At 46.2% G+C, this 24,390-nt stretch overlaps 1 protein-coding gene across 4 annotated transcripts in view; it reads left to right on the top strand.

Moving 5' to 3' along the window:
* DLGAP4 (DLG associated protein 4) overlaps positions 1–17,395 on the top strand; it is a 248,170-nt gene extending 230,775 nt beyond the window's left edge. For all 4 annotated transcript variants that reach the window (XM_040330514.1, XM_040330516.1, XM_040330517.1 and 1 more), the window contains exons 11-12: positions 15,427–15,579; positions 16,317–17,395. In XM_040330514.1, coding sequence (XP_040186448.1) covers positions 15,427–15,579; positions 16,317–16,541 — 378 coding nt within the window. In that variant the 3' untranslated portion in view covers positions 16,542–17,395. The remainder of the gene's footprint in view (positions 1–15,426; positions 15,580–16,316) is intronic.
* The last annotated feature ends 6,995 nt before the right edge of the window (positions 17,396–24,390 follow it).

Consider the following 24,390-nt stretch of genomic DNA (forward strand, 5'->3'; position numbering starts at 1 on the left):
TGATCCGTCGTATCTTAGGGAGTAGATCCGACGTGATTCTGAGCATGCGCACTGGGACGGCGCATGCACCGTTCATTGTACGTATCTGTCTGAGACTCAGCCCATCATTTGCATGGGGTCACGCCTCATTTGCATGGTATCACGCCCACTTCCACCTACGCCCGCTTACGCCGAGGGAACCCAGCGCAGTTTGGGAGGCAAGGGCTTTGTGAATTCGGTGCTTGCCTCTCTGCGCTACGTCGGATACGCTACGCCGGCATAAATATGCGTCAATGTATGTGAATCCGGGCCTAGATATCTATCTCGCTACTTTTTAAGGTTGCTTTTACTAAAGGCAAATAGGTAAGAAAATTTTCCTGCGGAATTTAATTATCCAATCACTTGCAAGCAAAATTCCATATTTATTTATTTTTAATGTTCATTTTCCTTGCATGTGATTGGATATTCTTTGCATAGTGAATTTCTACAGCATTCTCTAAGCTAAGAGAAAATTCCTTTGCAAAGTATTATTTACCTTTTAGTAAATCAACCCTATTGTTTCCAGTCTTGTGACTTGCTATATCAGGTTTAACATTTCGACGTGTCAGGCAGTATTGTACTTCTTCCAAGCTAAGGTCATACATAATCCATCTGATTTTCATAAATTTGAGAGCGTAATGCAAATCAAAAGATTTTGAATCATTTAGTGAACAGCGCATGTTACGGGTAAAAGACGGACTGTCCGGTAAAACAGAAAATTCTGCTGTTCAGCAATGATGCTGCCTACAGAGACATGATCTGCGGGGCTGTGTCAAGCATTTCTGAATGGTTTGGGATAAGAGTATTGGAGCCGATGTTTGATAAAAATGTAATCTCCCCTGCTGTTCTTTTGTGTTCTGACAAGGGGACGGCCCCCCTGCCAGAACACTCTAGTCGGAGCTCTCTGCCATTGGCTGAGAGCACTGATCAGGAGGCGGTCGGCTGCTGGTTTTCCAGCATGCTCGTCTGGCAGAAGCTGGCCAAAAAACCTCTCCCGTAGTCCAGCCAAACCACCAAACAAACACACTTCTGTGTATCGCGATCTGCGTGATGACGTCACCTAACTGACAGCTACTACATACAATGCTGTATATACAGTACCTTTTGGGAAATGCAATTACAACAGGGGTGTATTTAGACCCTGAATTATCTTCACGAGTGGTGGTTCTGGTGGAAGAGGATGAGCATTTCAAGCCATTGAGATCTCTTTTGCTTTTCTTTGAACACGGACTCTCGTCTCTACTGTTTCTTACCTGTTAATGACCTTCACCTTTTCAGATATTGGCCCGGATTCACAAAGCACTTACGCTGACGTATCTCGAGATCCGCCGCGTAAGTGCAAATATGCGCCTTCGTATCTATGCGCCTGACTCAGAAACTAAGATACGCCTGAAAATAGGCTTCATCTGACCGACGTAACTTGTCTACGCCGGCGTATCGTGGGCGCATATTTACGCTGGTCGTATTTGGCGCTCCCATTGATTTTCTATTCACATATGCAAATGAGGGAGATACGCCGATTCACGAACGTCCGTCCGTCCGTCCGACGCAGTGCGCGTAAAGTCATACTCTTGGCGCAAAGTTATGCCCTATAAAGGAGGTGTAACTCAGCAGCATCCATGCAAAGGGAACACAAGCCGACGTATTTTACGTAGGACGTGAATATGACTAGGCGTAGGTTACGTTCACGTCGTAGGCAGTGATCCGGCGTATCTAAGGGAGTAGTTCCGACGTGATTGTGAGCATGCGCACTGGGATGCGTCCACGGGACGGCGCATGTCGAAGGGCTAGTCATTTTGTTTGCTTATACTCAAGTATATACGGTATATTGAATTTGGAATTGGTACTGGCGTATTTTATTTTTTTGGATAAAGACGTGGCAATATAGGAGTTCTAAAACCCCAACCCAGGGAGCTCACGTTTTAGGGGTCATTGTCTGCAGCACATTGGCTGTCAAGACCTGTGCTGATTGCACGGGTCATGTACAGTGCACAGGAGTAGAGGAGCTGTGTGTTTTTCTGCTTAATAGCCTGTCATGGTGAATACTTCCATTCCTCACAAACGCATCCACGTGACCTTCCAATGTATTTATATATGAGCTGCTAATCCCCTCGGAGCACATTTTTCTATTACAAGCCTCCATTTCCAGGGAGGAGGAAGAGTTTTACAAGCAATCGTTCCTAAAACACATTTTTCTTTCTAATAGGTTGCTGTTGTTGTCGTGTAATGAAGTATGACAAGTATGCAGTCCACTAGGCCATCTGTCACCGGCGTCCTACAGAAGGAATTCCTCAACTACACGCCGGCCACCTGTCATAAACCGGGGCCTGGCATGTGATCAGAAAATGCAATTCGCGCAAGTTACCTTCTGTAAAACGCTAGAAGTCTCTGTGCGCAACTTTATTTATTTACGCACATTGGCCCAGATTCAAGAAGCAATTGCACCCGTGTAACCATAGGTTACACGGCGCAATTGCTTACTTGCTCCGGTGTAACGAATGCTCCTGATTCAGGAACCTCGTTACACCGACTGCAGCCTAAAATCTGCGCGGCATAAGGCTCTTATGCCACGCAGATTTTAGGCTGCATTCTTGCGTGGGCCGCTAGGGGGCGCTCCCATTGTGATCAGCGTGTAGTATGCAAATTGCATACTACCACTGATTCACAAACTTGCGCGGGCCCTGCGCAAGTCAGGTACGGAGTTTCCGTACGGCAACTTTAGCGCAAGGCTGCCCCTTCGAATAGTAGGGGCAGCCAATGCTAAAGTATAGCCGCCGCTCCCGCGACGTGAAATTTGAATTTCACGTCTTTTGCATAAGTGATTCGTGAATGGCGCCGGACGCCATTCACGTTGACTTTGAAGCAAATGACGTCCTTGCGACGTCATTTGCCGCAATGCACGTCGGGAAAGTTTCCCGACGGAGCATGCGCTGTACGCTCGGCGCGGGAGCGCGCCTAATTTAAATGATTCCCGCCCCCCGGCGGGATCATTTACATTGCGCGCGCTTACGCCGGGCAATTTTGCCGGCACGCCCTCGCAATTTACGGAGCTACTGCTCCGTGAATCGAGGGCAGCGCAAAATATTTGCGGGGGCGCAGGGCAAAATCGTTGCCCTGCTCCCCCGCAAATATCGCGCAAATGTACCTGAATCTGGGCCATTGTCCTAACATACAATATATGACAAAAGGATTACAGTTATTATTTTTTATGGGTCCCTTCACACCTGTGCGTTCCTCTTACGTGCATCTTTGAAAAAAAATACAGGTGGTGTGTGTTTTTTTTTTTTTTTATTTATTTTTTTATGACAATATGCGTTTTTGGCCCATGGACTTCAGTGGGGGGGCATGAAACCGCAGGTAAATTTTATTGCATGAAAAACCCATCAGAAATACATAAAATGCATGAAAACACACAGGTGGGAACCTAGCCCGGTGATGGGGAACCTTGGCAACCCAGATGTTTTGGAACTGCATTTCCCATGATGCTCATGCACTCTGCAGGGCAGTTGAGCATCATGGGAAATGTAGTTCTGGGGTGCCAAGGTTCACCATCACTGAACCTTGGCTTTGGCCTTTTGCAACCCAGTCCTTTCCTTGGGGATTTCTTACATTTGCAGTTGGGGGGTGGTAACAACATGCGTCCCGCTCACCAACCATTCCCCCACCTGTGGGAGCCGTGGCCGTAGCAGGAATTAAACTCTGACACGTTCGAGTGAATGGGATTCCGCAATGCACACTATTGCTGTCAGCGGCGGCTGGTGCTCAAAATTTTTGGGGGGTGCAAACAAAAAAAAATACATACATTTCAGCCTCACTGTGGCATCAAACGCAGCCACTGTGCCCAGCAATTGTCACCACTGTGCCCAGCAATTGTCACCACTGTGCCCAGCAATTGCCGCCAGATTCCTTCCCCGTCCCCCAGCACTTACCTTTCTCGGGTCAGCCACGCTCCCTCGATGTCTTCTCCCAAGTCCCGCCCTCGATGTCGCTTCAGCCAATCAGGTTACCAGTAACCAGACCCGGTGAACCCGATTGGCTAAGACGAGTGTCAGTGTTAACCAGGGAACGCACGCCCCGTGCGTCCCCTGGTTAACTATTTGGAAGCCGATTAGAGCCAACAGACTGTAATCGGAAAGCCTTCCAAAACTAACCAACTGCTGTTATTCAGATGGCCGGCGCTCACCAGGGGGCTGGCCATCTGAATGGTGGGCGGCAGCGGCGACAATACATACAATAGATTTACGCATTGCATGAATCTCTATGTATTGTAAACCTGGCGGCGCAGGGGAGAGAGGGGGCGGTGCTCCTGCGCCTACTATGAACGCACCGCTGCTGATTGCTGTGCAGTACTGTAGCATTTAGGGCAGGGATATGCAATTAGCGGACCTCCAGCTGTTGCAGAACTACAATTCCCATGAGGCTTAGCAAGACTCTGACAGCCACAAGCATGACACCCAGAGGCAGAGGCATGATGGGACTTGTAGTTTTGCAACAGCTGGAGGTCCGCTAATTGCACATCCCTGATTTAGGGGTTAAACTAGGTGGTGATCAAATGTCTCTGGCATGTGATCTGAGAGCGGATCGCTTTTCAGAGGTAGTCCTTTGTGCATTTGTAAGGGAGCCCTTAAAATGTGAGCATTTGAAATGTAAATCATTTTTAGATTCAGTGGAGAACTAAAACCCATGTTGGGCTTTTACTGCTCTGTGGCTCCTTTACGCAAGTCAAATATTATACAATTTTCTTTCCTTCTGCCACAGGGGAAGAAAAGAAAACTGATCGATTTTCCCATCAACCCAGTCAGTGTCCCTCCAGCAGCACTTGTGTTCTGCCTGACAGGAAGCCAGCCCCGTCGACAGAACGCAATGATTACTGCTGGCCGCCGTCAGTGATCGCATGCAAAATATTAGGCTGATTGTACTAAAGTGGATCAATGGATTTACTTCAGTACAGCCAGACTGCACATAGATGGAGCAAATCTCGGCCGGTCAGTTGGGACCGGCTGAGATTCAGTCAATCTGTGGCCGGCTTTAGAGACATTTCCACTCTGCTGGTGACATGGTGACAACAGTTTTAGCAGACAGGAAGTAAGGGGACGTATGCATCAGGGATACAGACAGCTACAGTGTCTTCCAAAAGTATTCATACCCCTTGAAATCTTCCACATTTTGTCATGTTACAACCAAAAACGTAAAAGTATTTTATTGGGATTTAATGTGATAGAACAACACAAAGTGACACATAATTGTAAAGTGGAAGGAAAATGATTTAAAAAAATCGTTTTTTATTTAACTATGTGAAAAGTGTGGGGTGGATTTGTATAGCGCCCCCCTGAGTCAATACTTTGTAGAACCTCCTTTCACTGCAATTACAGCTGCAAGTCTTTTTGGGGGTGTCTCTACCAGCTTTGCACATCTAGAGTGGGACATTGTTGCCCATTCTTATTTGTAAAATATCTCAAGTTCTGTCAGATTGGATGGAGAGCGTCTGTGAAGAGCAATTTTCAAATCTTGCCACAGATTCTCAATTGGATTTAGGTCTGGACTTGGGCCATTCTAACACATTAATATGCTTTGATCTAAACCATTCCATTGTAGATCTGGCTGTAAGTTTAGGGTCGTTGTCCTGCTGGAAGGTGAACCTCCACCCCAGTCTCATGTCTTTTGCAGACTCGGAACAGGTTTTCTTCTAAGATTGCCCTGTATTTGTCTCCATCCACCTTCCCATCAACTCTGACCAGCTTCCATGTCCCTGCTGAAGAATTTCATCCCCACAACATGATGCTGCCACCACCATGTTTCACAGTGGGAATGGTGTGTTCAGGGTGATGTACAGTGTTAGTTTTCCGCCACACATAGAGTTTTTTGCTTTTAGGTCAAAAAGTTAAAATTCTGTCTAATGTGACCAGAGCACCTTCTTCCACGTGTTTTCTGTGTTCCCCACATGGCTTCTCGCAAACTGCAAACAAAACTTCTTATGGCTTTCTTTCAACAATGGCTTTCTTTTTGCCACTCTTCCATAAAGAGGATTTTCACAGGCTCCTTGGTTTGGCTTGAAGTGCCAAACTGAAACTTTATTGTCCAGATCTAGATTTATTCGAAAATTAGATGAGACTTTATCTTCAAGCCAGCCTGTCTCAGAGGCCAGAGAACACATCTTCATCATGGCTTGGGAGTAGCTCCATCTAGTGGCCATAATGCATTTTTTATTTTATTTTTTTCCTGATTCATCCGATCTGCATTAGTAACATTCCAACTGGAAAGATAATAGCCTAACAAAAGGCAACTCTCTTGCCTGTAGTAAATCAACCTTAAAGTGTATCTAAACTCGAGAACAAAAATTGATAGTAGTGTAGCTTACTGGTCCTTGGATGTGATGGCTGCATTCGTTTTCTTTTTCACTCTTTTATTTCCCATTATTTTACCCTGGTAATCCTGCCATTAATAACACATTATCAAGTCCCTTGAAGTAGCACAGGAACCTTTTCTAAAGTAGTGTTAATTAACGTGGTTGTAAACCCTGTTACACCACTTTTGCCTACAGGTAAGGTAAGCCAATATAACAAGGCTTCCCTGTAGGAATATCTCCTAAATCTGCATCGTTTAGGGGATATTCAGTATATGCGCTGCTGCCGACGTCCTCAGCACATGCGCACTAAAGAAACAGGAGCGCTGGTGCCGTCTCTTCAGTAGCTGTGCCGTGACCGGTGGCTCCCGCAGGCATGCACGGGAGTGACGTCATTGCGGCTCCGGCCAATCACGGCGCCGGAGCAGCGAACCCGGAGGTAACTCCAGTGGAAGATGTCCGCGCTGTACATGGATGGCGGACACCGATCCAGGGCAGAATTCTAAGGTAAGCATTTCATAATGAGCTGCAATGCATACTAGCTCATTATGCCTGTCTTGCAGGCCCCCCCCCCCCGAGGTTTACAACCGACCATCAAATGATGGCTGGGCGGGCGTCCTATGATGTCCGATGCGCATAAATAAGAGGCGATGCGTGTGCCCGATGGCCGAGAGGTCCGCCGGGCACCCGCTATTGCCCGGTAATAGAGCAGCAATGTTGATCTGTGTGTCCTGTCAGGTGAGAGGAGGCCTATGGTGTGTTCCCAGTACAGAGGAACACTGATCTGACTCCTCCCCTTGTGAGTCCCCTCCCCCTACAGTTAGAATCACTCCCTAGGTAACACATTTAACCCCTTCATTGCCCCCTAGTGTTAACCCCTTGCCAGTCACATTTATACAGTAATTGGTGCATTTTTATAGAACCGATCACTGTATAAATGTGAATGGTCCCAAAATAGTGTCCAATATGTCCGCCGCAATATCGCAGTCAAGTTAAAAATCGCAGATCGCCGCCATTACTAGTAAAACAAAAAAATTGCCATAAATCTATCCCCTATTTTGTAGACGCTATGACTTTTGCGCAAAACATTCAATATGCGCTTATTGTGATTTTTTTTTTTTTTTTACCAAAAATGGGTAGAAAATACATATCGGCCTAACCTGATTTAATTTAGGTACAGCGTAGCATGACCGCGCAATTGTCTTTCAAAGTGTGACAGCGCTGAAAAAAGGGGTTTAAGTGCCCCTTTATTAGAGCTCTCCTCATTGCCTAACATGGCATTTCACATGTCGCACGACTTGGGGTCTCACAAGGTGGATCCTAAGTTACGGCAGTGTGAACCGAGCCTGAAGGGACACGTTTTTCATAATTGACTTTTGGACCTATCAATAAAATAATCCTGTATATTTTATACGGCTGTAATGCCCACAACCTGATTTACGTGAAGTGTCAATTTTAATAATAGACCTTCTTTAAGTCCTCTTGCTCCCTCTACTGGCCGATTCGGGTCATTACACTGAACATTATTTGATGGCTCCCAGAAGTATAGGGAGCGCTGATACTGAAGCATCTTTGGCCCAGTTCAGTTCTCTTTTCTGATGACAAGCTTAGTGATGTAAAAAGTAGACGCAGTGCATTTGTATTACTAGACGTTTACACTTTTTAACCACTTGCTTACTGGGCACATAAACCCCCTTCGTGCCCAGGCGAAATTTCAGCTTCCGGCACTGCGTCGCTTTAACTGACATTTGCGCGGTCGTGCGACGTGGCTCCCAAACAAAATTGACGTCCTTTTTTCCCCACAAATAGAGCTTTATTTTGGTGGTATTTGATCACCTCTGCGGTTTTTATTTTTTGCGCTATAAACAAAAATAGAGCGACAATTTAAAAAAAGAATATATATTTTTTACTTGTTGCTATAATAAATATCCCAATTTAAAAAAAAAAAAAAACTATTTTTTTTCTCAGTTAAGGCCGATACGTATTTTTCGACGTATTTTTGTAAAAAATATAAAAAAATCGCAATAAGCGACTGGTTTGCGCAAAAGTTATAGCGCCTACAAAATAGGGGACATAATTATGATTTTTTTTTATGATTTTTTTTTTTTACTAGTAATGGCGGCGATCTGCGATTTTTATTGGGACTACGATATTGCGACGGACGTATCGGACACTTTTGACACATTTTTGGGACCATTCACATTTATACAGCGATCAGTGCTATAAAAATGCACTAATTACTGTATAAATGTGACTGGCAGTGAAGGGGTTAACACTAGGGGGTGAGGAAGGGGTTAAATGTGTATCCTGGGTGTGTTCTAACTGTGTGGGGGGAGGGGGGTGACTGGGGGAGGTGACCGATGCTGTGTCCCTATGTACAAGAGACACAGATCGGTCTCCTCTCCTCTGACAGCATGTGGAGCTCTGTGTTTACACACACAGATCCACGTCCCTGCTGTCTTACCGACGATCGCGTGTACCCGGCGGACATCACGGCCGCCAGGTACACGCATCGGCTTCCCAGAGGCGCGCGCGGGTAATGCACTTTAAAAGACGTCCACTTGGCACCTGAGAGCCGCGCTGTTGACGTCTTTTGTCAATAGCGCGGGTCTCAAGTGGTTAAACCGCTGTGCTAATGTGTACTACACTGTACTGTACAGGAACCTTTTTTCAGACCTCATCCACAAGACGTAATACAAGAGGTGGTTTTATATATATATATATATATATATATATATATATATATATATATATATATATATATATATATATATATACACAGTATAAAAAAAATCAGGAAACAAAGTAACTGAAGCCTCTTTATGGGTGGCTGTTCTGGTGAATATTCACCATTTAAGAAGCACTGCGTACACCAGCATCCTGAACATGCCATAATAATTACATTGATTTACCGTTTTCATTGCTCTAACCATCACATACGGTTAAAATCACAAAAGCGCAATGCTTGCAAAATTTTTATTACTGGCCCTTTTTCTTTTTTTTTTTTTATTGCACAATCAATAATGGATTTTTCAATTCACTAAAGATATTACTGCTCGGATCAGTTGAATTGAACACATGCCGGCTATTTCATCCAACGATTTTCACATGTGTAGAATACCACTAGCTTTGCGCTGGAGATGACTGTGAGGGGAGTGGGATAAAGAGCTGTGTGCCGCGGTGATAAAAGAACACTTTGTCAAATAAATTAATTGCTGTTGTAGATATTTTAGTCTTCCAACAATTAAAAATTTTTAAATAAGCATTTACAATCACTTTATTTATTTTTTATTAAAATAACCATATTATACTTACCTGCTCTGTGCAAAAGTTTTGCACATAGCAACCCTCGATCCTCCTCTTCTTGGGTCTTCCACTGGCACTTTTGGCACCTCCCAAGCCCCGGCATGGAAAGGGCCATAGACACTTTTTTCTCCTCTGTTTTTTGGTTCCATAGACTTCAATTTAATCAAAAGCATGTATTGAAATAAGCAAAATGCACCTGGAATATGCAAACGGCAACCTGCATAGGTGTGAATCAGGCCCTGTAGCGGCTGGTGACGTTTTTTAGGGGCAACAGATCCCGCCCTTTTTGACCCCTCCCACTTATAGAATCCACTCACTCCGTCCCCTGTATTCCACTTGCCTCCACCCATAGTGTCAGGAGTATACAGCCCCAGCATCGCAGGACAGGGTATACAGCCCCATCATCGCAGGACAGGGTATACAGCCCCAGCATCGCAGGACAGGGTATACAGCCCCAGCATCGCAGGACAGGGTATACAGCCCCGGCATCGCAGGACAGGGTATACAGCCCCGGCATCGCAGGACAGGGTATACAGCCCCGGCATCGCAGGACAGGGTATACAGCCCCAGCATCGCAGGACAGGGTATACAGCCCCAGCATCGCACGACAGGGTATACAGCCCCGGCATCGCAGGACAGGGTATACAGCCCCAGCATCGCAGGACCGGGTATACAGCCCCAGCATCGCATGACAAGGGTATACAGCCCCAGAATGACAAGACAAGGGTATACAGCCCCAGAATGACAAGACAAGGATATACAGCCCCAGAATGACAAGGCAAGGGTATACAGCCCCAGAATGACAAGACAAGGGTATACAGCCCCAGAATGACAAGACAAGGGTATACAGCCCCAGAATGACAAGACAAGGGTATACAGCCCCAGAATGACAAGACAAGGGTATACAGCCCCAGAATGACAGGACAGGGTATAGAGCCCCAGCATCACAGGACAGGGTATAGAGCCCCAGCATCACAGGATAGGGTATAGAGGCCCAGCATCACAGGATAAAGGTATAGAGCTCCAGAATCACAGGACAAGGGTATACAGCCCCAGAATCACAAGACAAAGGGTATACAGCCCCAGAATCACAAGACAAAGGGTATACAGCCCCAGAATCACAAGACAAGGGTATAGAGCCCCAGCACCACAGGGCAGAGTATAGAGCCCCAGCACCACAGGGCAGAGTATATAGAGCAGCATCATAGATCAGGGTATATAGAGCAGCATCACAGATATGGCAGATAGGACTTACAGCACTGCCCATATCCCGTCCCAAGCCCCCCCTCCCCTGCCTCGGGGTCTCGTGACACCCACAGCACACCCAAGCCTAAAAAGAAAACAAATGCAGCCATTGCATCTAATGATTGGTAAGCAGCAATATAAGTTTTGCTTTTGGGTTTAATACCCCTTTAGGTTTCTGCTCCCAACTGGTTTCCCCCCCCCCCCCCCCCCCCCCCCCAGGCAAAATGAGCATTTAAATGTATTTATAACATACGAGTGTAAGGCAGATCAGCTATGCAAGTCCTTTTGTATGGCTCACCCTGGCTTATACTGAAAATCTTGTGTCCCCTGGGAGGAATGATATGGAATCCCTGGAGGCAGACAATAGAAGTGATATATATACTGTAGCTGTACTGTAGGCCTTCTGCATGAAGATGTCGGAGTGTCAGGAGGAGGTGATACACAAAGGGGGGAATATTGAACTGCCAGGACATTTTGAGGACATTTAAAACCCACGGCACATTCATCCGCATGAGACGCTGGCTAAAGGAGTGTGCAGCTGATGTCGCTTGGCTTGCGGGGATGTTCTTGTTGGAACATGCCGAAGATGTTATTTCGGGATTTAGGTCTTGATACTGGAGAGGAAAGTACTAAATTAAATCAGATGTGGAAAAAACAAAGGTCAGAAAGTGTTTGGATAATAGCAAGCAAGTGGATAAAGCGTATCTAACCCCAACATCTCAAATATTGCATCTTACCAGCCTTTAGACGTGGTGGCTGCGTTAGTTTTATTTTTTCAGACTTTTCTTCACTTTATTTTTACCTGGTAATCCTTCAAAGAAACTCACTTTTGTCCGGGGATGACCACGCTCACTCACCTTGCTGTATCTATGGAGGAGCAGCATTGTCACCGTAGGCCAGGGGTCTCCAAACTACGGCCCTCCAGTTGTTCAGGAACTACAACTCCCATCATGCCTAGTCATGTCTGTAAAATGTCAGTTTTATAATACCTTGTGGAACGTGTAGTTCCGCAACAGCTGGAGGGCTGTAGTTTGGAGATCCCTGCCATAGGTGTTCAACCTGTGGCCCTCCAGCTGTTGTGGAACTACAAATCCCATCAGGCATTGCAAGGCTAACCATTACAGGCATGAGTTCCAAAGGCAGAGGTATAATGGGAGTTGTAGTTCTGCAACAGCTAGTGGGTCACAGGCTGAGCACCCATGCCGTAGGCAAACTCGGCCCTCCAGCTGTGGTGAAACTACAAATCCCATCATGCCTCTCCCTCTAGGAGTCATGTGATTGTTAGGGTCTTGCAGTGTCTCATGGGACTAGTGCAGAGGAACCTCGGATTGCGAGTAACACGGTTAACGAGCATTTCGCAATACGAGCGCTGTATTTTTACAAATTGTTACTTGGTTTGCGAAAGGTTGTCACGATTCGGGCCAAAGCGGTGTGCAGTTTGGCCTGAGGTGGGGGGCGCCGGAACTGAACGGCGACGATCGCAGCTGATCGGCGCCATTCGGAAAGGCCCGAGGACACCTTGCCAAATCTGGGGAACAAAGTCTTTTCGAGGTGTCCTCGGGCTTTTTCGGCCGTTTCCGAGGGTCTCCGGCCCCCCGCCTCTTGGTCGCATGCGGTATTGCATGCCATTGAAGTCAATGCGGAACAAATTATTTTAGTTTCCATTGACTTCAATGGAAAAACTCGCTTTGATATGCAAGTACTTTGGATTTATGAGCATTCTCCTGGAACGGAGGTTCCACTTTAGTTTCTAAATAGCTAGATGGTCGAGGTGTCCTACCATTCCCGTAGGCTGTTTCACTCATTTGGACTACAAACCCCTCACCTCATCACTGTTGCATAGGGAAAAAATGTGTTTTGGTAGTTCACAGGAGGTGGCCATGCTATCTCAGAATCAACAGTACCTAGACATGGGACAGAGTGCTAAATGTTTGGGGGAGGGGGAGCGGGCGCAGAAGCAATTAAAGTAATTCTAAATTTAAATACCAAACATGATATGCTTACCTGTGGTTTTGCACAGAGCCGCTCTGATCCTGTTCTCTGCTGTTGCTCCTGGCTACCCCCCCCCCCCCCTCTGAGTGCCTGCAGGGCAAACGCTCATGCTTGCACACTCCCAAACCAGCTCAGCCCTGCCCCCCTCCCTGCTCTCTTCCCACTGGCTGTGATTGACAGTAGCAGCAGCCAATGGCTCCTGCTGCTGCATCTCTGTGCAGTGAGGAGAGATGCAGACACTGCTCCCTGTGCACATTGCTGGATCGAGATCGGGCTCAGGTTAGTATTTAAGGGGATTGGGGGGAGCTGCATGCAGAAGGTTTTTTACCCTAATTTTCAGAATGCATTTAGGTTAAAAAAATACTTTTTAGAACCATGTTAATTGCTTTTGTAATATTGACTTACCGAAAGTCGGCACACAGACACACCCCCACCCCACATTGCACAAAGCTGTACTAGAGACTCAACGACTTGTCACTTTATCACATTGTGGGGTTCATTCCTATTTTCTGACAAAGAAATTTGTCTCTTACGCTTTCACATGCGGGGGGCCCTTCAGGGCACCTATAATAGGAAAGTTTTCTGAAATTGCTTAAAGTGGATGTCCGCTGAAGAAAAAAAATATTAAAAGTCAGCAGCTACAAATACTGCAGCTGCTGACTTTTAATATAAGGACACTTACCTGTCCTGGAGTCCAGCGCCGTCCGCAGCAGAGGACGAGCGATTGCTCGTCACTCTGCTGCCCCCCCGCCATCCTCGGTGAGGGAACCAGGAAGTGAAGCACTCCGGCTTCACTGCCCGGTTACCTACGGCGCATGCGCGAGTTGCGTGGCGCCTGCGGATTGGCTCCCGCTGTGCTCTGGGAGCCGAGTGTTCCCAGAACACAACGGGGGGGGGATGCCCGCTGATTGGCTCCCGCTGTTCCCAGAACACAACAGGTGACGGGAGGTGACGTCCTGCCCACAGACTGTGGCTGGAAGTGGGTGCAAATACCTGTCTTTAGACAGGTATCTGCACCCCCCTCCCCCTGAAAGGTGTCAAATGTGACACCGGAGGGGGGGAGGGTTCCGATCAGCGGGAGTTCCACTTTAGGGTGGAGCTCCGCTTTAAAGCGGAATTCTGCCATTTTCTTTCTTTTTTTTTAAGTCAGCAGCTACAAATACTGCAGCTGCTGCCCTTAAATATATGGACACTTACCTGTCCTGGGCGCCCACGATGTCCTCACCCAAAGCCGATCTGTTCCTCGGCTCTTGGGTGGAGGCACTGCCATCTTCGGTAAGGGAATCAGGAAGTGAAGCCTTGCTGATTCACAGCCTGATTCCCTACTGCGCATGCGCGAATCGCGCTGCGCTTCCTCACTGGTCCCTGTTGTCTTCTGGGAGCTGTGTGTCTCCCAAAAGACGACGGGATGGGGGGGGGCGGTCATGGCATAGATCGCCGCGGAGCCTGCGGCGATCTATGCCCAGAAGTGGGAGCAAATGCCTGTATTAGACAGGTATCTTCTCCCCCCCCTGAAAGGTGCCAAATTAGACACTGAAAAGGGGGAGGATTCCAACAAGTGGAAGTTCCGTTTTTGGGTGGAACTCCGCTTTCATGTTAAATTTTCTCACTGCCGGTGACTTGTCCTCAATGTTCCCCTATGGGGGAAGTTCCTTCACTGACTGCGCAGGCGCAAACTTCCTGACGGAAATCTCCGAACCTCGCCCGACATCCAGGCTCATTCTTTAACATCCCCGTGGATTGGAGGATGTTAAAAAAAGAGCCACTTACCTCAAAATCCACGTCGCCCTGGATGCCGACCGCCGTTCGGGGATTTCCGTCAGCAAGTTTGCACCTGCGCAGTGCTTGAAGGAACTTTCCCGATAGCTGGAACCATCTCAGCGCATCAGTTTGCGCATGCGCTGGAACTTCCATGATACCTGGAACCAGCACGGCAGATCACCGGCATTTGTTTTTACTGCTTGTATTGCACTTTTCTGTGTAAGTAGCTTTTTACCTTTTTAAATAAAATAGTTTGTACATACTACACTATGTTGCGGTCTCCTTCCCTACATATGGTATACCGTTGGGCTGCATGACACGGTCAAGGAGGAGTATCGCGCGCCGAGTTTGGCTTAATCCCGCTGTGGATCTCGTGATCAGCTGTCTGGCATTCTTGATTCATCCTGTGATCCCATACCCTGGATTATCCCGCTGTGGATTTTAAATAACGCTGTTATTTTACCATCTTTTGGTAAGCCTCAGTCCATGTGGTGGCGGCTCACATATTTATCAGTGCACCGGGTGTTGTTCGTTCCGGAATTTCACTTTTTTGGACATTTTTCTTTTATTTATGTTTCACTCATGAGGACTTGATTGTTTAAATTTATTTAAGTTGGCGCAATTTTTTATTTTTCTAAACGTTCTCACTGCATTGGAAAACTGCTCTTCCCCTGGGGTCTGTGGGTAACTGTTCCCTATTGTATAAATCAGCTTCTCGCAGACGGCAATGTTCACGTTTCTTCTTTTTTTCTTCCTCGTAGAACCCGAACTCCAACCCTCGCCCCTCAGCGCAGGACCTGGCCGGATTCTGGGACCTTCTTCAACTTTCTATAGAAGACATTAGCATGAAATTTGATGAACTCTTCCAGCTCAAGGCCAACGGATGGGTATTGAGCGAAACTCCTGATAGAAATGTAAGTCCTTGTGTGCACTCATCTATTGTGCTTTATATACACCAATCAGTTGTTAGGAATTGTAATCATAAAGAGGCTTGGGCTGCATTCACATTGTTGCAACTCCAAAGTTGTGACTTTGGGTGGGTGCGATTTGGATACAACTTTGGCTTTTGAGCAGTAATAATGGATAACTGCTGTATGACATTCAGGTACGACTTTCGTGCAACTTTTGAGGGTAAACATTGAAGTCTATGGCCCTCAAGTTGCATTAAAGTGGATGTAATCCCAAATGTATTTATTTATTTTGATGTCACAATGTAGAGAATACGATTTCCTATCATCTGTGCCCAGTCTTGCCACACAGAGTTAATCCAGCGCTGAGCAATCCTCTTTTTTTATTCTTCAGTGAAATAAAACAGACTTCCAGATAAAGACCTTGCTTGAGTGACAGGTTATTTACATATCTCATGCACTAGCTTGCAGACAAGCACAGCTTCTTGTCTATGTATATACTGATGGCTGTTTACACTGAACTGTGGATCACCCCACTTTACAGTAGCTGCTGCATTTTCCACCCCCTAGGCTTATACTCGAGTCAATAAGTTTTCCCAGTCTTTTGTGGTAAAATTAGGTGCCTCTGGGCTTATATTCGGGTCGGCATATACTCGAGTATATACGGTAAGTTTTAATGTGTATCTTATAGTGTGTATGTTTTGTATTCTCATTTTTACAAGTCTCATTTCTCTGTTGGACAGGAAGTAAAGAGGCCCCCTCCCCCTGTGCCAAAGAAGCCAGCCCGGCCCAAGCCCCCGCTGAGTCGCGACAAGACCCCAGGCGCCTCCAACAGTGACAAACAACGGCAAGAAGCCCGCAAAAGGCTGATGGCAGCCAAACGAGCAGCCTCGGTGCGCCAGAACTCGGCAACCGAGAGCGCGGACAGCATCGAGATCTATGTGCCAGAGGCACAGACGCGGCTCTGAGTGATGGAGCCTCCCGTGCCAACTATGGGAAAACGGAGGGCATTGGCAGACGTAGACTTGCTGAGAGACTAAATTGGGAGACGAATGGGAGGAAGGCACAAGAGCACGTTCGGTCTAGGCTGCGTATCCTGGCAGTGGCGTGCTTCTGCGAGGAGAGCGCCACGGAGAGCGTGCTGGAACTTTTCAACTAAATATTCTTAAAAAAACAAAGGAGCTTTTTTTTTTCATGTCTTTTGTGGGGAAGAGACCCAAAGTGGAAGATATTCAGAAGGGGTATACCTGTTATGCAGCCTCCACCCCACCACCCCTCCCCCCACACTTTCCTCTCCTTGTATGGGCCGAGGCAATAAGGCGCCCCAAAATCTACACAATTGCACAAAGACTGCACCCTGGTTTTGGATGGTATGCCATCTTTGTATCACCCTCCCCCTTTTTGTCTGTATAAGTAGCACCTATTGCAATAAGGAACAAACTCCACCCTTAGCATCCCTCTTCCTCCTTGAGCGGGAGCATGCAGATTTGTACGGTGGTTTTGATAAACGCTCAGCTCATACAGACCCCAATTTGATGTGATGAGGATAGAACAAGGAGCTTGCAATGCATTGTTCTGCACACACAGCGGAAAGTAACATTTTATTAATGCAGTGCTCTGCTCCCAGTAGAGGGCAGCAGTGAGCAGCTTTTGCACACTGGCAGGCTCTGCACTGCAATGTGTTGCTGAGATTACATTCCCCCCCCCTGTTATTTTTAATGCTGATTTTAGGCACATCTATAAAATGGAGACAAGAGTATTGTAGAGTTTGTTTACCAGGTAGGCCAGCGACTGAATATTAAACAAAGCACACTGTACTATAGAATTAGAGATTATATTTCCCGCTCAACACATTAAGCTGTGCGCAGGTACACAAAGGCGTTTTTATTTTTACAGACCGATGCAAATGTTTCAGCAGCCCTGATCAAAGTGCATGTATTGTTGGCTTCCTTGGGGCCTATTCACATGGTATACGTCGGGCGAATTTATCCAATTGAATCCCAATGCATAGACAAGGCAGTTTGCCTTATGCCATTTTAGTTCATTTTATAGTGGTGTGCGCCAAAAAAAAAAAGTAGGACGTTTTACGTGATGCAGCGTATTGCAATGCTCTACACCAGAGATATGCAATTAGCGGACCTCCAGCTGTTGCAAAACTACAAGTACCATCATGCCTCTACCTCTGGGTGTCATGCTTGTGGCTGTCAGAGCCTTGCTATGACTCATGGGACTTGTAGTTCTGCAACAGCTGGAGGTCCGCTAATTGCATATCCCTGCTCTACACCATAGCGCAACGCAACATGGTGCATAAAGATAAATGTGGCATTTAAATCACATTTAAAAAAAAAAAATTTAAGGTAAAAAGCGCGATGCGTTTTTGAACAACGCCTTCACAAATGACAACAGTGGCTACACGTTGTATAGAGCATGAGTGCTCAACCTGTGGCCCTCCAGCTGCTGCAAGACTACTAGTCCCATGAGGCATTGCAAGGCTAGCAGCAACAAGTGTGACTCCCAGAGGCATGATGGGACTTGTAGTTCCGCAATGATCTAGAGCAGTGTTTCCCAACTCCAGTCCTCAAGGCACACCAACAGGTCATGTTTTCAGGATTTCCCTCAGATGAAACGGCTGTGGTAATTACTAAGGGCTCTTTCACACGGAGCGGACCATTTCTCGGTCCGCTCCGTGTGTCCGCCAAAGCTCAGCGGGGATCCCCGCTGAGCTGTCGGCGGATAAGGCGGTCCCCGCACACAGTGCAGAGACCGCCCTGTCTCTGCTCTTCCCTATGGGGGATCGGATGCAGACGGACCGTCTGTCCGTCTGCATCCGATCCGTTCCGCCGAACGGAAGAAAAATAGGGTTTCTTCTGTTCGGAAAAGCGGATCCTGACGGACGCGGACGCTAGCGGATGCTCCATCCGCTAACGGACGGGATGCCATAGGGATTCATTACAAGTCCGTTAACGGACTTGTAATGAGCGGACGAACGGTCCGCTAGTGTGAAAGGACCCTAAGGCAGTGAAACTGATCAAATCACCTGTGCAAAATAATGGAAAGCCTGAAAACATGACCTGTTGGTGTGCCTTGAGGACTGGAGTTGGGAAACACTGATCTAGAGCACGGGTCTTCAAACTACAGCCCTACAGTTGTTCAGGAACTACAATTCCCATCATGCCTAGTCATGTCTGTGAATGTCAGTGTGTTACAATGCCTCATGGGATGTGTAGTTCTACAACAGCTGGAGGGCCGTAGTTTGAGGATCCCTGATCTAGAGTATAACGTATACAGCTGATGTGAATGGGCCCTAAGAGGAAAGACAACCTCTGCCAGGAACAGATGAAAACATTAGCTGATTTTATCAAAGTTCAATGCGTAGCTCTTAATTTTCTGAATGTAATGTGTTTTTAATTTACATTGCCTTAGCCGTAAGAGTGGCGTAACCCATAGCACCCAATCAGAATCCATAAAAAGCTCACCACACATATTACAATCGATGTACGATCTCCTTTAGTGCCCATTCACACATAGGCGTATATACGCCTGAAGCGCGACGCCGCAGCAGCCCCTAATACACTGGAGGGGTGATTTTACATTGTCGGCTATGGAGATGGTTCGCATCTCCACGCCGAAACGCCTGAAGCCCAAAACAAGTCCCGGACCTTTTTTTCAGGCGGCTTTCGGCCATAGCCGACAATGTTGATCACCCCTCCTGTGTATGTTACCGCGGCGTATTTTACTGCGTTTTGTCACGGCAAATCGCGGGACAAAACGCTGCAATTTGTCGCGGCAATTTGCGGTAAAATACGCCGTGTTCAGGTGTGAATGCAGCCTTAGATTTGCCAACCACTGTAGTGCAAGGGCCTGTGTTTTGTCAGGTTTGGCGACCCGTCAGAATTAGTAACGGAAGTGCCGTTTTGTCGCCGCCATCTTGCTACACCCCCCGCACTCCTCCATAGTAAGGATACTCTGAGAAGGGGAAAGCGGACGTCTTGTTACACCCACCGGAGTTTTGCATTTTAGGCCTCTTTCACACAGAGTGGACCGTTTTTGTGTCCGCTCCGTGTGTGTCCGTCTGCTCAGCGGGGATCATCCGTAATCCCCGCTGAGCTGTCGGACAGGGCGGTCCCCGCACACTGTGCAGAGACCGCCCTGTCTTTCCTCCGCTCTCCCCTATGGGGAATCCGATGAAGACGGACTGTCTGTCCGTCTTCATCCGATCCGTTCCGCCGGACGGAAGAAAAAAGTGTATTATGGAAAACTCCGGTGGGTGTAACAAGATGTCCGCTTTCCCCTTCATCCATAGTGTCCTTACTATGGAGGCGTGCGGGGTGTAGCAAGATGGCGGCAGCAAAACGTCCCTTCCATTACCAATTCTGACGGGTCGCCATATCTGACGAAACACCAGCCTGATTAGATGCAGATTGATTGGATAATTTAGGTAGGTCTTCATATTACCTAGTTTTGGTCAATCTCGGGGGCCACCATACACATTTCAAGCGGTGGACTATACCAGTGATGGGGAACCTTGGCACCCCAGATGTTTTGGAACTACATTTATCATGATGCTCATGTCCTCTGCAGTGTAGATGAGTATCATGGGAAATGTAGTTCCAAAACATCTGGGGTGACAAGGTTGCACCATCACTGGACTATACAATCAAATAATATAGGCACCTGGCTATTCTATCCAATCAGTTTGTATCCAATCAAGCAGGCATTATATAAGATGGTGGATCTAAAAGGAGATTGTCCAATCAGACTGTAACGTGGGTTGTGAGCTTAAAGGGGTTGTAAAGGTTCGTTTTTTATTTTCTAAATAGGTTCCTTTAGGCTAGTGCATTGTTGGTTCACTTACCTTTTCCTTCCATTTCCCTTCTAAATGTTTTTCTTTGTCTGAATTTCTCACTTCCTGTTACTCCTCCGTAAGCTGTTCTGGCTGACTAACCCCCAGCCAGAACGGCTCGGACGATGGGGGCAAGTTTACTGAGGAGGAACAGGAAGTGAGAAATTCAGACAAAGAAAAAAAAAACATTTAAAAGGGAAATCAAAGGAAAAGGTAAGTGAACCAACAATGCACTAGCTTAAAGGAACCCATTTAGAAAATAAAAAACAAACCTTTACAGCCCCTTTAAAGCGGAGGTTCACCTTAAAAAACATCTATGTACCATTACATGCAGCATACTTGCGTCAGCTACAGTATGCTGTTGTTTTGTTTTGTTTTTTCGCTGTACTTAGCGTTTAATCGTTCATTTTCTTTTCTTCCTCCCGCGGGGAGTAGGCGTTTCCAATGAAGAGGCGTAGATGATTGACGTGCGGCTAAGGCACGTCACGCGTTCCGAAAATAGCCGGACTAGGACTCGGCTCTTCGCGGCACTATACGGCGCCTGCGCACAGACTAGGAGCTGACTGCGCAGGCGCCGTATATAGCCGAGTCCTAGTTCGACTATTATGCCTTAGCCGCACGTCAATCATCTACGCCTCTTCATAGGAACGCCTATTCCCCGCGGGAGGATGAAAAGAAAATGAACGATTAAACGGTAAGTACAGCGAAAAAAAAAAAAAAAAACAGCATACTGTAGCTGACGCAAGTATGCTGGATGGGATGGTATATAATTGTTTTAGGGTGAACCGCCCCTTTCACACGACTGTTCTGATCAGATCCACCAGGCGGACCTGATCAGACGGTCCATTCATCTTTATATACCGGTGGGTGTAAATGTACATGTCGGTTTACACCCACTTACCTCTGATTTGATCTAGTCTGCTGAAGATAAACGGAAGGGGGTCCGTTCTCCTCTGTGTCGGTGTATCGGATCCGAAGGGCAGTCGGGTGACAACAAACAGCAGTCCATAGAGCAGAACGGGCTCTGTCCGCATCCACTCTGCTTAAACTGAGAAAACCCGGACCTGTCACCCGCCTGCTCCCCTCTGATCAGTAGGGATCTATGAGCGGATCTATGAGCGGATCTATGAACGGATTGCAACAGAGTCCGTCCTCTATAAAAGGGGCCTTAAACTCACCAAAACTATGTACAGTGAGGACCTACCTAAACCATTCATTGCATTTGCATCCAATCAGGAAGGCCCTCGTACTACATAGTGACTAGTAGATCTAAAGGATGTTGTATAATGTAAGGTCAGCCTAAAGTTTAATTGTGTAAAGTTTTTTTTCCAGATTGTACAGTGTGTGGTGAGATTTATACTGGTTTGATGTCAGCAGAGTAAATTCTGATTGGTTTCTATGAGTTACCGCACGGAAGATCTCTTCATTGAATAAGGCTGACAATGTGACGGCGGACTCTCTGTGTTTAGTCTACCCGTTTTGCTAGAGATGACAACCTCCAAACAGTTCTTTGTCTTCTTGCTGTAGGATAAATTTTTCTGCCCTTGTTGGGCAAAAACCACGTTAGTTCAAAAAATGTTCTTAGGTCGTTTAACATGTAATGTATGTCTGACATCTAAAAAGAAGGTACATTAAGCTACATGTATGTGGGCACATTTGCCCATGCAGCACGAACCCTGTGTGTTTTGGGTGCCCAGTATGTTCTGGGGATACGTACAGCCACCCATAGACATGAATGGGTGAAGATGGCTGTACGCAGCTTTGTGCAGCCAATAGCGTAAAGTAGTGCATGCGCACAGATCCGAAGTTGCAAACACGGGTCGTGTGTGTTTGGGCAGTGCCGATCCTGACCTCCCTGGGGCCCTAACCAAAATGATATGTCACAGAGGGGGGGGCGCTGCCGACAGTGACATGTCACATTAAAGATTAAAGTCGGGGGGGTGTTCTGCGGTCGGAAATGACATCTTACATTAAAGTGAGAAGCGGGGGGTGCTGACTTCTTACCTCTTCTCCCATGCAGCCAGCGAGTTGAGAAGCGGGGTGAGGGGCTGAAAATTACTTCTCACCAGGCAGGGCCTCTAGTAATTTGGGGGGCCCTCCGCAGCTTTGCAGGGCCCTAAGCGGCTTGCATAGTGAGCCTATAAGGCGGATCGGCCCTGTGTTTGGGACATTACATCTGTGCGCTTGCCCTACTTTATGCTGTTGGCAGTACGTAGCTGCCTTCACTCCATGGGCGGCTGTACGCAGCTCCAGAACATCGCAGACACCAGAAATGCGCAGCGTGTTTATGCTGCACGGGCAATTGTGCCCATGTTCATGAAGCTGTAAATTTATAGAGAAATGTGCAACACTTTTAAAGTGTAAATACAAAGTGTATTGGGCTGTCAATAAATGGTGCCAGGCTTCACAATCCATCAAACATATTGTACACCTTCAGTAATCCATTTTGTATTGTAGTGGCCAATGCAAAGCCATGTTTTATCTGTGCTACGCTTCGCTTTGGAGGGAACATGTGTGTGTGATATTGGTACAGATCAGAGGCGACCTGGCCAATTCTGAGCCAACCTGTCCTCTGATCTGTATACCCGGCTTTACTTGGCACTGCACCTTTTGTCTGAAGCTATTAAAGCCGGCCATAGTCGGTTCAAACCTCGGCCGGTTTAGCAGGGACAAGCTGATATTCCAACTAGGGTTGCACCGATACCACTTTTTAAGACCGAGTACAAGTACCAATACTTTTTTTTAAGTACTCGCCGATACCGATTACTGATACTTTTTTTTTTATGTCCTGTGACAGTGGCGCTAATCTGCAGAACTGATAAGGCGTGGACTGTAATTTCTCATTTATTGTAATTTTACAATTTTTGCAATGCTTTCTTTTTTGGGGGGGGGGAGTGGACTGTCAGTGCTGTGTTTTTTTTTAATATATATATATATATATATATATATATATATATATATATATATATATATATATATATATATAAAATCATTTATATATACATATTAAAAAGAAAGCATTGTATAAAAAAAAAATCACACAAATGAGAATTGTGTGTGTATGTGTATGTGTGTGTGTGTATATATATATATATACACACACACACACACACAATTCTCATTTGTTGTGAATTTTTTTTTTTTTTTTTTTTTTTACAACGCTTTCTTTTTTTGGGGAGGGGGGAGTGGACTGTCAGTGTTGTGTGTTTTTTTATATATATATATATATATATATATATATATATATATATATATATATATATATATATATATATTATAATATTTTTTATATATATATTAAAAAGAAAGCATTGTAAAAAAAAAATCACACAAATGAGAATTATGTGTGTGTGTGTGTGTGTGTGTGTGTGTGTGTATATATATATATATATATACACACACACACACACAATTCTCATTTGTTGTGAATTTTATTTTTTTTACAATGCTTTCTTTTTTTGGGGAGGGGGGAGTGGACTGTCAGTGTTTTTTTTTTTTTATTTATTTTTATTATTTTTACAATTTTACTTTAAAATATTTATTTATTACAATGATTCTCTCTTTTTTTTTTTTTATTCCACCCTGTGGGGGGGCCTTTGGTGAGCTGTCTGGGGTCTAAACAGACATGGAAAGGATGTCCCAGTCCCTTTCCCAGCAGCCTCAGCAGCACTGAAGATGAATGGACAGGAGACAGAGGCTCATCTCCATTCATAAACAGAAGAATCGTAAACACAGTTGGACAAAGGCAGTGATCACTGACTGTTCATTCTGAAAAGGAAGGAGCCAGTAAATTACATTTACCGGCTCCTTTCTCCGCTTTCCATCCTGAAGGATCTGTGATTAGAGGGGGGGGGGGACCCAAAGGAGCACAGAGGGGAGATGGAGGAGATGGAGGAGGATACAGGGGACACTCGGGAACAATCGGTGCGGCTGTGGGTGAAGTTATAATCACGATCTCCCCTGTGTGGCTTTTC

The sequence above is a fragment of the Rana temporaria genome, chromosome 12, assembly GCF_905171775.1.
Source record: "Rana temporaria chromosome 12, aRanTem1.1, whole genome shotgun sequence".
Lineage (NCBI taxonomy): Eukaryota > Metazoa > Chordata > Amphibia > Anura > Ranidae > Rana > Rana temporaria.